General features: G+C 48.1%; 1 protein-coding gene across 1 annotated transcript in view; it reads left to right on the top strand.

Moving 5' to 3' along the window:
* The first annotated feature begins 434 nt into the window (after positions 1 to 434).
* The window catches only part of RASL10A (RAS like family 10 member A), a 36,516-nt gene continuing 16,101 nt past the window's right edge, over positions 435 to 20,849 (top strand). The window contains 1 exon segment of the mRNA XM_030220017.1: positions 435 to 650. Within this exon segment, the coding sequence (XP_030075877.1) occupies positions 435 to 650 (216 nt within the window).

Genomic DNA, 20,849 nt, shown 5'->3' with positions numbered 1-20,849 from the left:
TCAGGCTAGTCGTAACCCAAATGAGTTCCAGAAGTTTGTTTTGGAACCTGATTTCAGCGGCTTCTTTACAACACTGGGTTGAAATTCATTTCAAGAGCGAAATCTAGCAAAAGTCAGTAAATTCCAGCAATCGGATACAACCTCAGCTTTTTTTTGTTTTCTGGATGACCATTTGCTAACATTGAAATATTTTCTTTTTTTTTCTGGAGATGCTGACTGGAAAGGAGTTATCAGGCAGAGAACGAGGTAAAAAAAAATCTTGTGCAGGAAGGTTTTATTTGGAACAAATCCGATTAATAAAGTAATCAGAAGGATTTGATTGGCCAACGGGTTGGGTACCCTGACCTCCAGCTGGGAAGCTTCCATGGTGCCGGAGGCCAACCCAAGTCTGTCTGTGGGGGAAGGGAACTACCAAAAGTGCTGATGGAGGGACAATGGTGGAGACTTTAAAGGTTGCTATACTTGGAGCCCCAGGTGTGGGGAAGACTGCCATAATTCGCCAGTTTCTGCATAATGAGTTCATGGAAGTTTACAGTCCCACCGCATGCCAGTGTATCTACAGACCCTCGGTCATCTTAAACGACAGCATGTATGAGCTGAAGATCATGGACGTTCCCAATTTAACTGCCTTCCCAGCAAACGTCTCCCAGGTACTAGGAGTTGAGCAGCACCTGGGTGGCTGAGGGGTTGTGTTGATTTTTGAGTAGGTGTCTGTGGCTAGACTAAATCACTCCTTTTGTTGAGTTGTTTTTATTTTCGACAGTAAGGATACATAACTATCCCTACAATTGGTATAGCACACGTGACATCATTTCTTTCAGGCTTTAGCAATATTAGTGCTGTATCAATAAGAATTATAATTGCACTGAGGACAAAGATGAAACAGTGTAACAGAAAATGTGTCTAATATATACTAAACCTTTCCATTTCACTGGCGCTGTTTCGCTTGATTGGAAACCACACAAACAAGCATAATTTGTATTCTTTAGTTAAGAAAAAGCGTGACTAGCCAACCGAGGTGTGCATGTTACAAGATAAATAAAGCAACTGGCTGCTTAAGAGCTGAAGAGTTCTTAGGAATTTAAGTGGAAACGAACCACCGGAGTGGAAACAGGCCAACAGTAAGGTCGATGGATAAGACTTCGGACACAATTCCAATGAACAGAGAAGATTCTAAATGGCCTGGGGTTTTTTTTTTGGCTTAAAAAGCCCGCCTGAGGGGTTTCTTGTAGAAAACCAATTCAAGCTATTCTTCAGAAGTTCAAAGGTAAAAACGACAAAGATGTCCAATGAGCAGTTCTAGGAACACACTTTCATGATGCAGCTCACTCTAGAACCTTCTCCCGTCAGGGTGATTGTGTCGGAAGGTCCCATGATCCATCGACCTTACTGTTTTCTTAGGGTTTGAGAACAGAGCGCCTGAAAAGGGTCAATAGGATTAGATATATACTATAACTACGTCTGCTCCCAAGATGCAAAATTATTGTTGATGTATCTTCCTTTCACAGGTATCCCAATTAAGAAAAATAGACATTGTGATAAATTACTACTACTACTACTATTTAGCATTTCTATAGCGCTACAAGGCATACGCAGCGCTGCACAAACATAGAAGAAAGACAGTCCCTGCTCAAAGAGCTTACAATCTAATAGACAAAAAATAAATAAAGTAAGCAAATCAAATCAATTAATGTGAACGGGAAGGAAGAGAGGAGGGTAGGTGGAGGCGAGTGGTTACAAGTGGTTACGAGTCAAAAGCAATGTTAAAGAGGTGGGCTTTCAGTCTAGATTTAAAGGTGGCCAAGGATGGGGCAAGACGTAGGGGCTCAGGAAGTTTATTCCAGGCGTAGGGTGCAGCGAGACAGAAGGCGCGAAGTCTGGAGTTGGCAGTAGTGGAGAAGGGAACAGATAAGAAGGATTTATCCATGGAGCGGAGTGCACGGGAAGGGGTGTAGGGAAGGACGAGTGTGGAGAGATACTGGGGAGCAGCAGAGTGAATACATTTATAGGTTAGTAGAAGAAGTTTGAACAGGATGCGAAAATGGATAGGGAGCCAGTGAAGGGTCTTGAGGAGAGGGGTAGTATGAGTAAAGCGACCCTGGCGGAAGATGAGACGGGCAGCAGAGGTTTGAACCGACTGGAGAGGGGAGAGGTGACTAAGTGGGAGGCCAGCAAGAAGCAGATTGCAGTAGTCTAAACGAGAGGTGACAAGGGTGTGGATGAGGGTTTTGGTAGAGTGCTCGGAAAGAAAGGGGCGGATTTTACGGATGTTGTAAAGAAAGAAACGACAGGTCTTGGCGGTCTGCTGGATATGAGCAGAGAAGGAGAGAGAAGAGTCAAAGATGACCCCAAGGTTTCGAGCTGAGCATTTGGTTCAGGCTATAGCAAAACAAAAAACCAACCCCCCCCAACAACAACAAGAAAAACTTGCCCAATAACGCCTATTAACAGATAGAAAGTTTAGGTCATATATATATGGGCCAAATGTACTTAGGGGGTTTCCCCATTTTGTATCTGTGGGGGAAAAAAATGTTTAGTGCACAGTCTCCTTTAATATACTCAAAATATAAATGACTCCTGTATGATGGAAGTGGCAGGTGAGGGAGAAAATTCTAACTAAACGTTGTCATGCACCAGCCCTGGGGTTTATTTCCCAACATCTCATGACACTTAAATTAGAGACTTCAACACTTGAACTCCTTAAACAAATGGTTGGAATATCATACAGGCCAGGGTGGAAGGAGCCAGAAACGGTCAGCTCTGTGTATTAAATACCTGTTTCCTATTCAGTCTTTGAAAGCACAAAAATCTCACAGGTTTTTGTCACCACAAATCTTTCTTCTTCTCCAGCTTTGCCCATTGTACACTGAGGAGCTGAGCTCCTGTGGAAGAAAGTATTAAAGGATAGTGTTAGGCTTCGGTGGACGCTTGGAATGCCCTCCCGCGGGAGGTGGTGGAGATGAAAACGGTAGCGGAATTCAAACATGCGTGGGATATGCATAAAGGAATCCTGAGCAGTAGGAATGGATCCTCAGAAGCTTAGCTGAAATTGGGTGGCGGAGCAGTTGGGGGGAAGAGGGGTTGGTGGTTGGGAGGCTAGGATAGGGGAGGGCAGACTTATACGGTCTGTACCAGAGCCGGTGATGGGAGACGGGACTGGTGGTTGGGAGGCGGGAAATACTGCTGGGCAGACTTATACGGTCTGTAACAGAGCCGGTGATGGGAGGCGGGACTGGTGGTTGGGAGACGGGAAATACTGCTGGGCAGACTTATACGGTCTGTACCAGAGCCTGTGATGGGAGACGGGACTGGTGGTTGGGAGGCGGGAAATACTGCTGGGCAGACTTATATGGTCTGTGCCCTGAAAAGGACAGGTACAAATTCAAGGTAAGGTATACACATATGAGTTTGTCTTGGGCAAACTAGATGGACCATGCAGGTCTTTTTCTGCCGTCATCTACTATGTTACTATGCTTCCCCTGGTGTCTGCAATTCAGGGATTACCCATTTGAACAGGGAAAATGGCAGGGGTTTTTTTTTTCACTCAGCTTGTTCCACTGTGGTACCTCTTTTTTTTAATGTACCCTTTAAAAAAGGAACTGCTCATAGCCAATCACCTGCAAATGGCTCTAATTAGATAGGATAGATCTAATGGCAAATGACAGTTAACATTTATTTTATAATTGTAACAAACACTACCTATAATTTGATATCAGTCTTTTAATATCTTGCTGAGGAAGGTTATCCCACTTGTTCTTACTCAGGAGACAGCAAAGATGACACAATGGGATGATGATGGTGTGTGGTCTAGATTTATTAGAACCTTGACTCGACACGGCCGCGTTTCGGCCCAGTGGCCTGCCTCAGGAGTCTTCTTGTGTCGCATAGATTGGTCTGTCTGTATCAAACTGGTTGTGGTTATAATGTGCTATTGATAGTGCCGAACGCTCATTGCAAAAACGTTGTAGAAAACTTCTCAAGACTGGGACGTTCAGTCTATGGTCTAAAGAATGAAAAGGCATCGTTTTCATTCTATAGATTATAGACAACGTCACAGTCTTGAGACGTTTATTACAGCGTTTTTGCAATGAGCATTTGGCGCTATCAATAGCGCCTCCTTCCCTCCTTTTTTTTATTTGACCTATAACTACAACCAGTTTGATACATTTCATCATAACCGGAGATATAGACAGACCAATCTATGCGACACAAGAAGACTCCTGAGGCAGGCCGCTGGGCCGAAACACGGCCGTGCCGAGTCAAGGTTTTAACAAATCTTCCAGACCACACAGCATCATCGTCCCATTGGGTCATCTTTGCTGTCTCCTGAGTGTGATTTGTTCTGCAAAGTCCTTGTTCTTCTGTATTTTGATCCCACTCGTCTTTGCAGAACTACTTTAACTCAGACACATTCACAGGTTTTGGGGTATGAAGTGCTTGTTTCAGGTCTTGCCACAACCTCTCCATTGAGTTCAATCAGGACTTTGACTAGGCCAGTCCAAAACTTTGTTTATGTTCCTTCTTAGCTATCAGATGTAGACTTGTTTTTGTGTTCTGGATCATTGTCTTGCTGCAGAACCCGATTATGCTTCAACTTCAGCTCACAGGTAGATGACCAGACATTCTCCTTAAGATTTTTCGGGTTCAGTGCAGAATTCATGGGAAGTTTTCCAGATCCTGAGGCAGCAAAGCATCCCCACACCATTGCCACCATATTTGACGGTTGTATGATGTGCTGTCTGTGAAATGCTATATTTGCTTTAGCACCAAGAGGAGCCAAATTGCAGAGGAAGCAACATTTATTTGAAGAACCAACAAATTAGAGACAGGATAACGTTATGAGAAATATATGTATCTTTTTCTGATATATGTATTTTTTGTTGTTGTATTTTCAGTATTTGCTCTTTAAAGGACAATGTTTTATACAGTACTTTCCATTGGTATTTATAGAGTTTTTTATTTATTGGATTTGACATTTGTTTAATGCTATGTGCATAATTTTGTGTTTTTATTTTTTTTTCTTACATTTGTACCCCGCACTTTCCCACTCATAGCAGGCTCAATGTGGCTTACATATTATATACAGGTACTTATTTGTACCTGGGGCAATGGAGGGTTAAGTGACTTGCCCAGAGTCACAAGGAGCTGCCTAAAGTGGGAATCGAACTCAGTTCCCCAGGACCAGAGTCCACCACCCTAACCACTAGGCCACTCCTCCACTGTTGCTACTATTTGAGATTCTACATGGAATGTTGCTATTCCACTAGCAACATTCCCTGTAGAAGTCGGCCCTTGTAGATCACCAATGTGGCCACGCAGGCTTCTGCTTGTCTGACGTCCTGCACAGGACGTCAGACTCACAGAAACAGAAGCCTGTGCAGCCTTCTATATGGAATGTTGCTAGTGGAATAGCAACATTCCATGTAGAATCTCCAATAGTAGCAACATTCCATGTAGAATCTCCAATAGTGTCTATTTTATTTTTGTTACATTTGTACCCTGCGCTTTCCCACTCATGGCAGGCTCAATGCGGCTTACATGGGGCAATGGAGGGTTAAGTGACTTGCCCAGAGTCACAAGGAGCTGCCTGTGCCTGAAGTGGGAATCGAACTCAGTTCCTCAGGACCAAAGTCCACCACTCTAACCACTAGGCCACTCCTCCGTGTATTATGTATGTTTTTATGGTGACAGCCCCCCCCCCCGACACAGGCAATCACGAAACACGGGCCATGTCGGGACTTCGAATAAATATTGCTTTCTCTGCAATTTGACTCTGCTTGCTGCTTCCATCTGTGGCCAACTACACTTCTCTTTCTTCCTCAATCTTTGCGTTGGTGTTTCCCGCTGAGCTGTCTGCTTTGCTTTATGCCAGACATAATAGGACCCGTGTTGTCCAATGAGTTCCACTTTTGACTTGGCTGTCCACGGAACATGATCCCAAAAGGCTTGAGGATCATCCAGGTGTGTTTTTGCAAATGTGAGACAAGCACTGATGTTACTCTTGGATAGCAGCAGTTTTTACCTTGCTAGTCTCCCATGAATCCCATTTTTTCATGGGCCTAGAGAGGAAGTTATCCGTTCTGTGTGTGTGGGGGGAAGTAATTTTTTTACCTTATCCAGCAGAGCTTTTTTAGGAGCAGGTAGGTGAAGCTGATGAGAATTACCCTATGTACGGTGGGATAGAATGTATTAGAATGGAAGCAGTAGCAAGCAACAGCTAAGAAATCCAGCGGGAGGCAAACGCCCCCTCTTTGCCCGCCCCTACACCCATGATTTTTGCCCAGTCTCTTTCTTACTGCGGAGTCATGAACAATGACCTTAACTAGGCTAGAGAGGCCCTGTAGTTCTGTTGATGATCTTCGGGATGTTTTGTGACTTCCTGAATGAGTTCGGGCTCCACTCGTGGAGTAATTTTGACAGGCCGCCCACTCCTGGCAAGAGTCGCCTCTGTTCCAAGTCTGTTCCATTGGAGATGTGGCTCTCACTGTGATGTGGTGCAGTTCAATAGCTTTAGAAATGGCTTTGTAACTTTGTCCAGATTGATGTATTTCATAAAGTTGCCTTATCTCTTCTAGAATTTTCTTTGATAGTAGAAACTTGTGTTTGACTACTTTACTGTCCTGGTAAGGTTGAGTACACAGTGAGTTTGATTTAACGGGGGCTGGCTGCAATCAAGCCCGGCGGTGTTCAATCATCTGAACCTAATTATCTATTAAATTTGGTCACTTAGTTGGTTAACTAAAAGGGCAGTTACTTTTTCATATGGGTGATACGGGTGTTGGATGACACTGGAGACCCTTTCTACTAAAGTGCATTAATCCGTAGGACCAGATTCTATATATGGCCCCTAAAAAATCAGTGCCAAACGATCAGTGCTGCCAAAGACTGAGTCAGGGCTGCTGCTCCCCAACCAAGATCATCATCCTGCTGCCCCTTCAGGATCGCCACTGCTACTGGCCTCCAGGATCGCCACCGCTGCTGCCACCCCCTGGCCGCAACTCCAAATACCTTGGCTGGTGGGGATACCAAGCTCCGCCAACAGAAGAGGTCTTCCTCCAGTGCTACTTTACCCTCCGCCGCATTGCCTACCCCTGCATGGCCTGAGGGGAAAAGCAGCCGCTAGTTGGCAGGCGATGCGACAGAGGCAAGAGCAGCGCTGGAGGAAGAACTCTTCTGCTAGCGGGGCTTGGGAGGGACCTCCGCCAGCCAAACCAGAGGCCCTGGCCCAAAGCCCTACTGTGTTTGCTCCTCCTCAGCCTCCAAGGGGGGAGGGCTGGTGGCAGACTTTTCTGTCTCCTGCTCCTGTTGGGACATGATCACATGGGTCCCATCAGGAGCAGGAAAGAGAAAGGGACCCCTTGGAGCCTGGCCAGGGGAATTTTGACCCCCATTGCTCCCCCTCTCAGCGGCCCTGCGAACGATGCCCGCTTAAATGGTATTCGTTTTGGCGTGGTTTATAGAACACATGCTTAAGCAGAGTGTGCGTAAATTTAGGTGCCAATGCCTGAGCCTAAATTTATGCTTGGAGCACCATTATTCAGTAATTATGTGGTGTAACTTGAAAACCACACCCCCATTCCAGCCCAAATGCCCAGGACCCTCCCTTTCCACACCCCCTTTTTTGGCCCACGTGCAAAGTTCCTGCTCATAACTTTACGTGCACTGGTCCCAATTAAATCTAATTGGTGCCAATAATTCTTTGTTAAAAAGCCAATTATTGGTACTAATTGGCTCATTACTCTATTTATTTATTTGGTTCACTTGTATCCCACATTTCCCAGCATGTGCAGGCTCAATGTGGCTAACAAAGTTACAATACCGTGTTTCCCCGAAAATAAGGCACTGTCTTATATTAATTTTTGCTCCCCAAATGCGCTAGGTCTTATTTTCAGGGGCTGTCTTATTTTTCGGGGAAACATTGGGTTGGCCCGCCCGCCCTCCCTCCGTCGCTCCCAGAACTAACCTTAAACGTTTCCTTTCACCTTGCAGCAAGCAGCAGCAGGGCAGGCCACTCCTCCTTCCGTGTCCCGCCCTCGCCTGACGTAATGTCCGCGAGGGCGGGACACGGAAGGAAGGAGAGGTCTGCCCTGCTGCTGCTTGCTGCAAAGGTGAAAGGAAGCGTTTAAGGTTAGTTCGGGAGCGACCTCGGGTGGGTGGAGGGGGCCCGGCGACCTCGGGTGGGGGGGGGGCGACCTTGTCCGGCTCTCGGCAGCCCTGCTTTCAAACAAAAATTTGCTAGGTCTTACTTTCGGGGGAGGCCTTATATCTACCAATTCAGGAAAACCTCTACTAGGTCTTATTTTGGGGGGATGTCTTACTTTCGGGGAAACAGGGTAAAATTACATAATACAACAGGATATAAAAGTAAAATAAAAAAGTAACAAATACAGAACGTAAGCAGCTAAATAAGAAATATGGATGGGAAATCAGGAGCAAAAAAAGGAAAGCAGACAAAGGCAAAAAAGCAGGAAATCTGACAAACGGAAATAGGGTTTTAAAGAGCACTGGGGGGCTTTAGGATAGGCTTTACTAAACAAATAAGTTTTAGTAATTTCTTAAATGTCAGGTGATCCGATGTCTCTCTCAGTTGTCTCGGCAAGGCATTCCAGGATTGCGGGCTGATGTATGAAAAAGGATTGAAGCATAGATTGACGTACTTTAGATCTCCTGCAGGAAGGATAGTGCAGAATAAGATAAGTATGAGATGACACCGATGAATTCTGAGAGGTAAATCTATCAGATCAACATGTAAATGGTGCTCTCCGTAAGTGGCCCTAGTGGTTAGGGTGGTGGACTTTGGTCCTGGGGAACTGAGGAACTGAGTTTGATTCCCGGCACAGGCAGCTCCTTGTGACTCTGGGCAAGTCACTTAACCCTCCATTGCCCCATGTAAGCTGCATTGAGCCTGCCATGAGTGGGAAAGCGTGGGGTACAAATGTAACAAAATTAAAATAGATACTATTGGGAGATTCTACGTGAATGTTGCTACTATTGGAGGATTCTACATGGAATGTTGCTACTATTGGAGATTCTACGTGGAATGTTGCTATTTACTAGCAACATTCCATGTAGAAGGCTGTGCAGGCTTCTGTTTCTGTGAGTCTGACGTCCTGCACGTACATGCAGGATGTCAGACTCACAGAAGCAGAAGCCTGCGCGGCCACATTGGTGATTTGCAAGGGCCGACTTCTACATGGAATGTTGCTAGTGGAATAGCAACATTCCATGTAGATCTCAAATAGTAGCAACAGTGGATGAGTGGCCTAGTGGTTAGTGCAGTGACTTTGATCCTGGGGAACTGAGCTCAATTCCCACTGCAGCTCCTTGTGACTCTGGGCAAGTCACTTAACCCTCCATTGCCCCATGTAAGCCGCATTGAGCCTGCCATGAGTGAGAAAGCGCAGGGTACAAATGTAACAAAAATAAAATAGATACTATTGGAGATTCTACATGGAATGTTGCTACTATTGGAGATTCTACATGGAATGTTGCTATTCCACTAGCAACATTCCATGTAGAAGGCTGCGCAGGCTTCTGTTCTTTGAGTCTGACGTCCTGCACGTACAAATGTAACACAAAAAATAATAATAATTTTTTGTGTTAAGGCGCAGATGTTGAAATCAATACGGTCTTTAATGGGCAGCCGGTGAAGACTCTCACGGAGAGGCTGCGCACTGTCGAAGCGAGTTTTTCCAAAGATTAGCCTGGCCGCTGTGTTTTGAACCCATTGCTCCCCCTCTCAGCGGACAATTCTATTAAATTGTGTGCCAGCTGGGAGCGTGTCTAATATGAGCATGCAATTTTTGGTGACTATTTGAATCAGGGGATTAACATGTGGTAATTACTAGTGCTAAGGGGCCTTGCACTATTTATGCAGTTACCGAGCGTTAAAGTACGTGCTAAGTGCTCTTTGTGTTGAGGCAGGGAATAGGCAGATAATGGACGTGAAAGGCTTTAGCGGGCTGCACAGCACATGCTGACACAGCATAGGACCACTTCCTGCCTCCTAAAAAGAAGCATTAAAGTGGTTCTGCACTAACTTCACCTGTGTATTGTGCATGCAAATAGGTATTTTAATACAGCAACTCCAGGCTCCTTGCTGGGCTTGCCCTCCACCAGATGCCATGTTAATTTGCACTTACCATGAGTTAATTTCCTGCGTCAAAGTACATTAACTGCAAAATCGAACCCATTTTAATTTTTTAAGAAGTCCCTTTGTTCCTTAAATAAATGAAGTAAGGGTTTACAAATTGTGGTTCCTTTGTCTAATATTATATTTGTTTAAAGATTAGGAGATCATGTGTGACATATATGGAATAATAGGGGACAGGAGAACTTTTTCACCTCACTTTTAAACAGGGCACCTAAAAACAGGCACTTGGAGGCAATACTGGGTCAGACCAATGGTCTATCCAGCCCAATATCCTGTTTCCAACAGTGGCCAATCCAGGTCACAAGTACCTGTCAGAATCCCAAAGAGTAGCAACATTCCATGTTACCAATCCCAGGGCAAGCAGTTGCTTCCCCATGACTGTCTCAGTAAAGACTATGGACTTTTCCTCCAGGAACTTGTCCAAACCTTTTCTAAAGCCAGATACGCTAACTGCTGTAACTGCATCCTCTGGCAACGAGTTTCAGAGCTTAACTATTCGTTGAGTGAAAAAATATTTCCTCCTATTTGTTTTAAAAGTATTTAACATTTAAAATGTATTTAACATTTAAAATGTAACTTCCTCGAGTGTCCCCTAGTCTTTGTACTTTTTGAAAGAGTAAAAAATCGATTCACTTCTACTTGTTCTACTACTACTACTTAACATTTCTAAAGCGCTACTAGGGTTACGCAGCGCTGTACAATTTAACATGGAAGGACAGTCCCTGCTCAGAAGAGCTTACAATCTAAAAGACAGGTGTACAATCTAAAGACAAGTGTGGAGTCCGTCTGATAGGGAATACTATATTTCACGAAAGGTTAGGTGCCGAACGCAGCATTGAAGAGGTGAGTTTTAAGCAGAGATTTGAAAATGGGTAGGGAGGGAGCTTGGCGTAGGGGTTGAGGAAGATTGTTCCAGGCAAAGGGTGAGGCAAGGCAGATTGAGCGGAGCCTGGAGTTGGCAGTGGCCACTCAGGATTTTGTAGACCTCAATCATATCTCCCCTCATCCGTCTCTTTTCCAAGCTATAGAGCCCTAACCTCCTTAACCTTTCCTCATATGAGAGTTTCCATCCCCTTTATCATTTTGGTCGCTCTTCTTTGAACCTTTTCTAATTCCGCCTTATCTTTTTTGAGATATGGCGACCAGAACTGAATGCATAGAATACTAGCCTAACAGTGAAATATGTAGCTAGAATTTAGGCATGAGCGGTTACTGCAGTCATAGAGCTGGTGTAAGTGTTGAATCCCACACTACTCTATAAGTTATATTGCATAAGTGAGGAGGGTCCTGTTCATGCTCTACCCAGGCTTCACCCTTGCAAATCCCCGTTATGTAAGTTAAGCATATATTTACAGAATAGAATTTAGGTAGAATTTTGGTACCTATGCATAAATAGAAGAAGAAGAAAGAGGAGGGAGACAGGAATCTCACAGGTGCATCTATAGCTGTCGAAAGTGGGGGCAGGGGGGACAAAATTCCCCGGGCCTGGGCCTCCAAGGGGGGCCTGGCACCGCAGTCCCACCAGCCCTCCGTCGTCAACCGTCTGCCCCTGCATTGAAATCGCAGTCTCACCTCCGTGAAAGCAGCGCTGCAGGCAGCAGAACGCTTCCCTTCGGCCCTCTTTCCCTCCTTGTGTCCCGCCCTCATCTGACATAACTTCCACGAGGGCGGGACAAGGAGGGAAGGAGGGCCGAAGGGAGGCGTTCTGCTGCCTGCAGCGCTGCTTTCACGGAGGTGAGACTGCGATTTCAATGCAGGGGGCCCGGCCCAGTGGTGGATGGAGGGGGGAGCGGCGACCTCGGGGGGGTGGAGGGGGGAGTGGCAGTGGTGACCTCAGGGGGAGTGGAGGGGGAGCAGTGGCTGCAGCGATCTCGGGGGGGGAGCGGTGGCGACCTCGGGGGGTGGAGGGGGGAGTGGCGGCAGCGACCTCGGGGGGGGGGGGGGGGGCAAGGCCCAGCCCAGTCTCCTGGGAAAATCAACCAAACAAGTGAGGCAAATGCCAGGAGGATATCAAAATATGCAAGGATCTTTAGATGTACAATTGTAGCACCTAACTTTGGGTGATCTGTAGAGAATTACCCCCTATGTACAATTGTATGACCTACTATAATAAAGGTCCTTGCATATTTTGATACCCCCCTGGCATTTGCCTCACTTGTTTGGTTGATACATACGCATAAATGTCATTATTGCAAGTGTCATTGACCCAGTCCTCGGGACACGACCCAGCCACTCGGCTTTTCAGGACACCCACAATAATCATGCATGAGATAGATTTGCATACAGTGGAGGTAATGCGTGCAAACCTACTTCATGCATATTCATTGTGGATATCCTGAAAAGCTGGCTGTGTCCCGAGGACTGGGTCCAGAACCCTGTTCCAAACAATTCTCCTAATTCTATAAACCTTCGTGCATTCGAGTTATAGAATAGTGTCCGTTGTATGGGTAATGTCATTTAATAGTTGGCTATAATTGGTGTTAACTGACACTAATTAGCACTAATTCTAGAAGTTGCATGTGCAAAATGCAACTGTGGGAGGCGTGGCCCTGAGAGGGGACAGGCGGTCAGTGGTGTTGCTCAGCAGTTTAGGAGTGACCATTTACACTGGTCCTTGGTCCTTGGAGTGGAGGAGTGGCCTAGTGGTTAGGGTGGTGGACTTTGGTCCTGGGGAACTGAGGAACTGAGTTTGATTCCCACTTCAGGCACAGGCAGCTCCTTGTGACTCTGGGCAAGCCACTTAACCCTCCATTGCCCCATGTAAGCCGCATTGAGCCTGCCATGAGTGGGAAAGCGCAGGGTACAAATGTAACAAAAATAAAATAGATACTATTGGAGATTCTACATGGAATGTTGCTATTCCACTAGCAACATTCCATGTAGAAGGCTGCGCAGGCTTCTGTTTCTGTGAGTCTGACGTCCTGCACGTGCAGGACGTCAGACTCAAAGAAGCAGAATCCTGCGCGGCCACATTGGTGATCTGTAAGGGCCAACGTCTACATGGAATGTTGGAATAGCAACATTTCATGTAGAATCTCCAATAGTAGCAACAGTGGAGGAGTGGCCTAGTGGTTAGGGTGGTGGACTTTGGTCCTGGGGAACTGAGGAACTGAGTTTGATTCTCACTTCAGGCACAGGCAGCTCCTTGTGACTCTGGGCAAGTCACTTAACCCTCCATTGCCCCATGTAAGCCGCATTGAGCCTGCCATGAGTGGGAAAGCGCAGGGTACAAATGTAACACCTATATTAAAGTGCGTAATTGCAGACACACTAGTGTTCTATAATGACAATTAGATTCGTGCTTAGCACACAGCATCGTAGCACCTAACTTTGGGTGACCTGCAGAGAATTACCCCCTAGGTACATAAATTCCTTTTTTCCCTCATCACTCATGACCGTCCCTTACACTAGTTAGATGGAAAAGCAATCCAAGATTTTATCTACAGGTTCAGGTTCAGGCTAGTTTCATTTGATATACTGCTAAACAGGAGTAGCCCAAGACAATCAGCTGCCTGAGGTGAGGAATGAGCCACTGTTGCCGCCCTCCCCCCAGGCAAGGAACGAGCTGCTGCCACCACCACCGCCACGGTCTGCCATCTTCCCCCTCCCTCCCCCAGCCCCTTCCATTCATTTACCTTTTCTTTCTTGTTTTTCCAAATGCCGGTGGCAGCGATTCCCAGAGGCTGCCCTACCACTGGTCCCAGGCCCTTCTCTCTACTGTGGCCCACATCTCTGATGTAACTTCCTGTTCCATTAGAGGCGGGCTGCAGTAGAGGGGCCAGGACCAGCGGCAGGGCAGCCTCTGGGAATCGCTGCCGCAGCCAGCTTTGGAAATACAAGAAAGAAAAGGTAAATATGGTGGAAAGGGGTTGGGGAAGTAAGGGCGGGAGGCGGTGCTGCCTCAGAAGAGTGCCGCCTGAGGCCCCCGCTGCCACTAAAGAAGAAGATTGCCACAGCGGTGTACACTATACATACAAGAGAGCCTCAAACAGAAAAGGAACTACGATGGCGGATAGGACAGAAAACAAGATCTACCCAACATCTCCTTGCATTTGGGTTTCTGAGATTCTAAAAACATGAAGACACTGTCTTCTGTTATCCAAAATGATTCTTCGCTTCTCCGTCGGAAGAAGAGAAGGCGGGGCCGGGGGAGGCGGGGCTGGAGGTTGGGAGGCGGGGATAGTGCTGGGCAGACTTGTATAGTCTGTGCCAAAGCCGGTGGTTGGGAGGCGGGGCTGGTGGTTGGGAGGCGGGAATAGTGCTGGGCAGACTCATACGGTCTGTGCCAGAGCCGGTGGTTGGGAGGCGGGGCTGGTGGTTGGGAGGCGGGGATAGTGCTGGGCAGACTTATACGGTCTGTGCCAGAGCCGGTGGTGGGAGGCGGGGCTGGAGGTTGGGAGGCACGGATAGTGCTGGGCAGACTTATACGATCTGTGCCAGAGCCGGTGGTGGGAGGTGAGGATAGTGCTGGGCAGACTTATACGGTCTGTGCCAGAGCCGGTGGTTGGGAGGCGGGGCTGGTGGTTGGGAGGCGAGGATAGAGCTGGGCAGACTTATACCGTCTGTGCCAGAGCCAGTGGTTGGGAGGCGGGGCTGGTGGTTGGGAGGTGGGGATAGTGCTGGACAGACTTGTACGGTCTGTGCCAGAGCCGGTGGTTGAGAGGCGGGGCTGGTGGTTGGGAGGCGAGGATAGAGCTGGGCAGACTTATACGGTCTGTGCCAGAGCCAGTGGTTGGGAGGCAGGGCTGGTGGTTGGGAGGCGGGGATAGTGCTGGGCAGACTTATACGGTCTGTGCCAGAGCCGGTGGTTGGGAGGCAGGGCTGGTGGTTGGGAGGCAGGGATAGTGCTGGACAGACTTGTACGGTCTGTGCCAGAGCCGGTGGTTGGGAGGCAGGGCTGATGGTTGGGAGGTGAGGATAGTGCTGGGCAGACTTATACGGTCTGTGCCAGAGCCGGTGGTGGGAGGCAGGGATAGTGCTGGGCAGACTTATACGGTCTGTGCCAGAGCCAGTGGTTGGGAGGAGGGGCTGTTGGTTGGAGGCGGGGATAGTGCTGGGCAGACTTATACGGTCTGTGCCAGAGCCGGTGGTTGGGAGGCAGGGCTGGTGGTTGGGAGGCAGGGATAGTGCTGGACAGACTTGTACGGTCTGTGCCAGAGCCGGTGGTTGGGAGGCAGGGCTGATGGTTGGGAGGTGAGGATAGTGCTGGGCAGACTTATACGGTCTGTGCCAGAGCCGGTGGTGGGAGGCAGGGATAGTGCTGGGCAGACTTATACGGTCTGTGCCAGAGCCAGTGGTTGGGAGGAGGGGCTGTTGGTTGGAGGCGGGGATAGTGCTGGGCAGACTTATACGGTCTGTGCCAGAGCCGGTGGTTGGGAGGATGGGCTGGTGGTTGGGAGGCGGGGATAGTGCTGGGCAGACTTATACGGTCTGTGCCCTGAAGAGCACAGGTACAAATCAAAGTAGGTTATACACAAAAAGCAGCAAATATGAGTTATCTTGTTGGGCAGACTGGATGGACCGTGCAGGTCTTTTTCTGCTGTTATCTACTATGTTACTATGTACTATTACTACTTAACATTTCTAGAGCGCTACTAGGGTTACGCAGCGCTGTACAAATGAACAAATAAGGACAGTCCCTGCTCAGAAGCGCTTACAATCTAAAGGACGAAATGTCAAGTTGGGGTAGTTTAGATTTCCTGAGAAGAGGTGTAGTGATTAGGTGCCGAAGGCGACATTGAAGAGGTGGGCTTTGAGCAATGATTTGAAGATAGGTAGGGAGGGGGCCTATGTCAGCAACAAAGCTGCCTTGAAAATGGATTGTAATGTTGTAGTAAATTTACTCCTTTTTTTTCCCCTTTCTAAGGTTTGTATGTGGTAGAAAACACTGCAGGATTATGAAAGGGAGGGAAATGGGCTGCGTAAGTGACCCTGCAGTCTTTATCTGCAATCATATTCAATTTGTACGTAATTTGTCCACACCAAGATAAGCCTATTGATTTCAGGCAGGCTATATTATAGTTTAAGACCCTGTCAAGGCAAATAGCTGACTTTGTTCCTTTCAGCCTGAGGAACTCTGATGGGTTATAAATATTAATATTCTTTTTAATCAACCTTACAGTTCTAAAGCAGCGAAATAATAAATAAATAAAGACCAGAATACTAAGATTACACAAGCAGTCATTTAAATCTGAGATTTCTTCTCCACAATCTGAGCTTCCTTTCACTTACCTGGGCAGAGCTTTATCCCTGATGGTCTTGGCATTCATTGAAGCCCTTTTTGGGTGGGCATCAAACTCCCTTTACTGAACAGTGGCGTAGCCAGACTGCCAATTTTGGATGGGCCTGAACCTAAAGTGGGTGGGCACAAAATTTTCTCTCTACCCCCCTTCCCCAGCAAAATTTAGTCACAGTTATCAGACGCATTTGTCACACAGGGGTAAAGTGCTGCTTTTCAGTGCATCAGGTTTAAGAAAATAATTTATTTCATAGCCTAACACCCTTTTCAGTGAGCTTTCAGAGGCCAAAACCTCCTGCCTCGGGTCAGTATAATGCTGTTACGGTATCCTCTCCTGACCTAAGGAAGGAAGTATTGGTCTCTGAACCTTTATTAACACAGGTACCATATTACTTTATCCTAAATTAAAAATAAAATTATTTTCTTTACCTTTGTTGTATGGCCATTTACTTTTTCTCATTGTGTTGCTCCCAGTCTCTAGATTCTGCTTTCCTTCGTCTTTCTCTTGCCAGGGTTTCCTGTCCATTCGTCACCTATGGCTTTTCATCTTTTCCTCACCCTTGTTCGCCACATGCCCCTTCCTCTTATTCTGCAGTCTTTCCCTACTCTGTCCTCTCCCTCTTTCCATCCATCAGCTCCCCTCTTTCTCTCACCATCCTTCCAGTGTCTCCCCTCTTTCTTTTGCATCCAGCGTCTCCTTTTTCTCCCTACCCTTCCATCCAGTGTCTTCCCTCTTTCTCTCCTCATCCTTCCACCCATCTACCCTTCCATCTAGTGTCTCTATCTCCCCTCTCCCTCTATCCAGTGTCTCTCTATCTCTCTACCCTTTTCTGTTCAGTCTCCCCTCTCTCTCCACATCCTTTCAGTCTCTCCCCTTTCTCTCTGCATCCTTTCATCCATCCCCCCTCTTTCTCTCCCTATCATCCCATGTACAGCAGCTCTCTCCCCTCCAGCCCCTTCTTCCTTTCTCCCTTGTCCAGCAGCTCTCTCCCTTCCATCCAATCCCCTCCTCCTCTCCATCCCATGTCCAGCAGCTCTCTCCCTTCCCTCTAGTCCCTTCTTCCTCTTCCTCCCTTGTCCAGCAGCTCTCGTCCCTTCCTCCTCTTCCTCCCATGTCCAGTAGCTCTCTCCCTTCCCTCCAGTCCCTTCTTCCTCTTCCTCCCTTGTCCAGCAGCTCTCCAGCCCCTTCCTCCTCTCCCTCCCATGTCCCAGTAGCTCTCTCCCTTCCCTCCAGTCCCTTCTTCCTCTCCCTCCCATGTCCCAGCAGCTTCTCCCTTCCCTCCAGTCCCTTCTTCCTCTCCCTCCCATGTCCCAGCAGCTTCTCCCTTCCTCCAGTCCCGTCTTCCTCTCCCTCCCATGTCCCAGCAGCTTCTCCCTTCCCTCCAGTCCCGTCTTCCTCTCCCTCCCATGTCCTAGCAGCTTCTCCCTTCCCTCCAGTCCCGTCTTCCTCTCCCTCCCATGTCCCAGCAGCTTCTCCCTTCCCTCCAGTCCCTTCTTCCTCTCCCTCCCATGTCCCAGTAGCTCTCTCTTCCTTCCCTCAAGTCCCTTCCTCCTCTCCCTCCTATGTCCCAGCAGCTCAGCCACTTTCCCCCCAGGCCCGCGAAACCACATCCTTCCCGCGCTGTCACAGCCCTTTTGTCCCGCGAAGGCAGCGTTCAGCGTTTCCTTCCTGCTACCCTGTTTTCTCCCCAGGCTCCGCTGCATCATCCCTGCAAGTGGAATGTTTTCCTTTTCGGCCGTCACGCTGCGCTGCCATACACACAGGCAGCTTCGCTCCTCCCCCACCGCATTTATCCAGCCCTAACAGGAAGTGCATCAGAGAGGGCCAGAATGGACGCGGCAGGGGAGGAGCGAAGCTGCCTGTGTGTATGGCAGCGCAGCGCGACGGCCGAAAAGGAAAATGATTCCACTTGCAGAGACGATGCAGCGGAGCCTGGGGAGAAGACAGGGCAGGAAGGAAACGCTGAACGCTGCCTCCGCGGGACAAAAGGGCAGCGACAGCGTGCGAAGGTTGTGGATGGGCGGACCTGGAGGGAAAATGGGTGGGCCTGGGCCCGTCCAGGCCCACCCGTGGCTACGCCCCTGTTACTGAGGTCACAAATCCAGTGCATGTCACTCCTACCAGAGGAAAATCTGATATAGCATATTAGGGTTGTGACATCGAGACAATCCATCAGGAGAAAGTTGATTAGGAGGGAGAGTTTCTATTTTGGATTTAATTACTTTGATTTGATTACTCTCCTTTTTTCAAATCTGAGCTCAAGGTAAATTAATTACCTGCCCTAGAGGGTTTATAATCCTAAGGCAATGGAAAGTTGTGTCTCTTCTTGCCTAAGGTCAGAAGCAGCATCTGTGTGATTTGAACCTTGTCCTCCCCGATTCTCAGCCCCACTGCTCTAACCAGAAATCTACTTTACTTTACTTAGGGGTCCTTTTATTAAGCTGAGGTAGAGGCCGACCGAATTTCAGTTTCGGTTTCGGCACCAAAACAGACCCAAAATCCAGGTTCAGGTTGCAGCCGAAAATGCACAGGCATTTTCGGCTGAAACTGAACCTCTCCCCCTCCACAATCATTCTCCTATGCCCCCTTGTCCTGCCCAGACCTACCTTAGGGGTCCTTGTATGAAGCTGCGGCAAAAGGGAGCCTGCGTTGGCATCAGCACGTGGTTTTTGATGCACGCCGAGGCCTCCTTTTACCGCAGCAGGTAAAAGGCAAGGTTTTTTTTAAAAAGAAATTGCCACATGCCCATTTCAGGTGGGATCACTTACCGCCTGCCACCCATTGAGGTGGCAGTAAGGGCTCCTGTGCTACCCTGATGGTAACTGGGCAGAGCATGGCACTGCCCGATTACCATCGGGTACGCACACAAAATGGCGCACAGTGGGGGTAGGAACTACCGCCAGGCTGCTGGGGTAGCTCGATGGTACATCCTTTTTAGTGAGTGGTAAACTGCCGCTTTGTAAAATAGCCCCTTAGTGAAGTCCTGGTGGAAAAGTGGTCTCTTCAGGGGCAGAAACAAACCCCACTAATTCCTGCCCCCATGCCACTGCTCCATTGATGTGGCCATGGTGGTCTAGTGGCCTCTTCAGGGGCAGAAACAAACCCCACTAATTCCTGCCCCCATGCCGCTGCTCCATTGACGTGGCCATGGTGGTATCTTCAGGGGCAGAAACAAACCCCACTAATTCCTGCCCCCATGTCGCTGCTCCATTGACGTGGTCTAGTGGTCTCTTCTGGGGCAGAAACAAACCTCACTAATTCCTGCCCCCATGCCGCTGCTCCATTGATGTGGCCCTGGTGGTCTCTTCTGGGGCAGAAACAAACCTCACTAATTCCTGCCCCCATGCCGCTGCTCCATTGATGTGGCCCTGGTGGTCTCTTCTGGGGCAGAAACAAACCTCACTAATTCATGCCCCCATGTCGCTGCTCCATTGACGTGGCCCTGGTGGTCTAGTGACCTCTTCAGGGGCAGAAACAAACCCTACTAATTCCTGCCCCCATGTCGATGCTCCATTGACGTGGCCCTGGTGGTCTAGTGACCTCTTCAGGGGCAGAAACAAACCCTACTAATTCCTGCCCCCATGTCGCTGCTCCATTGACGTGGCCCTGGTGGTCTAGTGGTCTCTTCAGGGGCAGAAACAAACCCTACTAATTCATGCCCCCATGCCGCTGCTCCATTGACATGGCCCTGGTGGTCTAGTGGTCTCTTCAGTGGCAGCAACAAACCCCTCTAATTCCTGCTTCCATGCTGCTGCTCCATTGACGTGGCCCTGGTGGTCTAGTGGTCTCTTCAGGGGCAGAAACAAACCCCACTTGTTCCTGCCCCATGTGCTACTCCAATCCAAATGGCTGCCAAGACAATCATGGGAGGTTCCGTCAGCCATTTTACGACTGGAACCAGCATGAGCAGAGGACTGTACGTTATGTTTACATAGTAGATGATGGCAGATAAAGATCTGTACGGTCCATCCTATCCAACCCCCCTTCACTTGCAGGACATCGTAGTCAAAGCTTATTGAATAGGTGCTGCACAGTCTCGACTTGGGATTGTCAAGGCAAGCCGACCTGCCAATGTATATTGATGTCTACAGTCTTTTTCTCCTGGTGGTTCATCTATTTCTTCCTCTTCTGTGTCATACAACTTTAATCCAATACAAATCCTTGTCCCTTCTACAGTTCATTCATCCAAAGTTTGTTCTGTCTATGACCATTTCTGGAAAGAAGGAGGCAGAAGTATTTCTACATGTAGGTTCAAAACTGTCTGGTTTCCAACAGGTCAATGACTGTCCCAGTCTCTCTGCTAGGCTCCCATATACTCGCTATCCTGTTTTCTGCACTCAGAGTCATTTAGGTATATTCCCATTCTTCTCCTGCTGCCATGATGCATCTGTAGAAGGATTGAGGAATGGTACATCAACCTTTTGCCTCCATGGTGGTGGTGGTGGGGGTGCACTGCT

This window comes from Microcaecilia unicolor, chromosome 11, assembly GCF_901765095.1.
Source record: "Microcaecilia unicolor chromosome 11, aMicUni1.1, whole genome shotgun sequence".
NCBI classification, from domain to species: Eukaryota; Metazoa; Chordata; class Amphibia; order Gymnophiona; family Siphonopidae; genus Microcaecilia; species Microcaecilia unicolor.
This window is presented reverse-complemented; position numbering and strand designations above follow the sequence as displayed.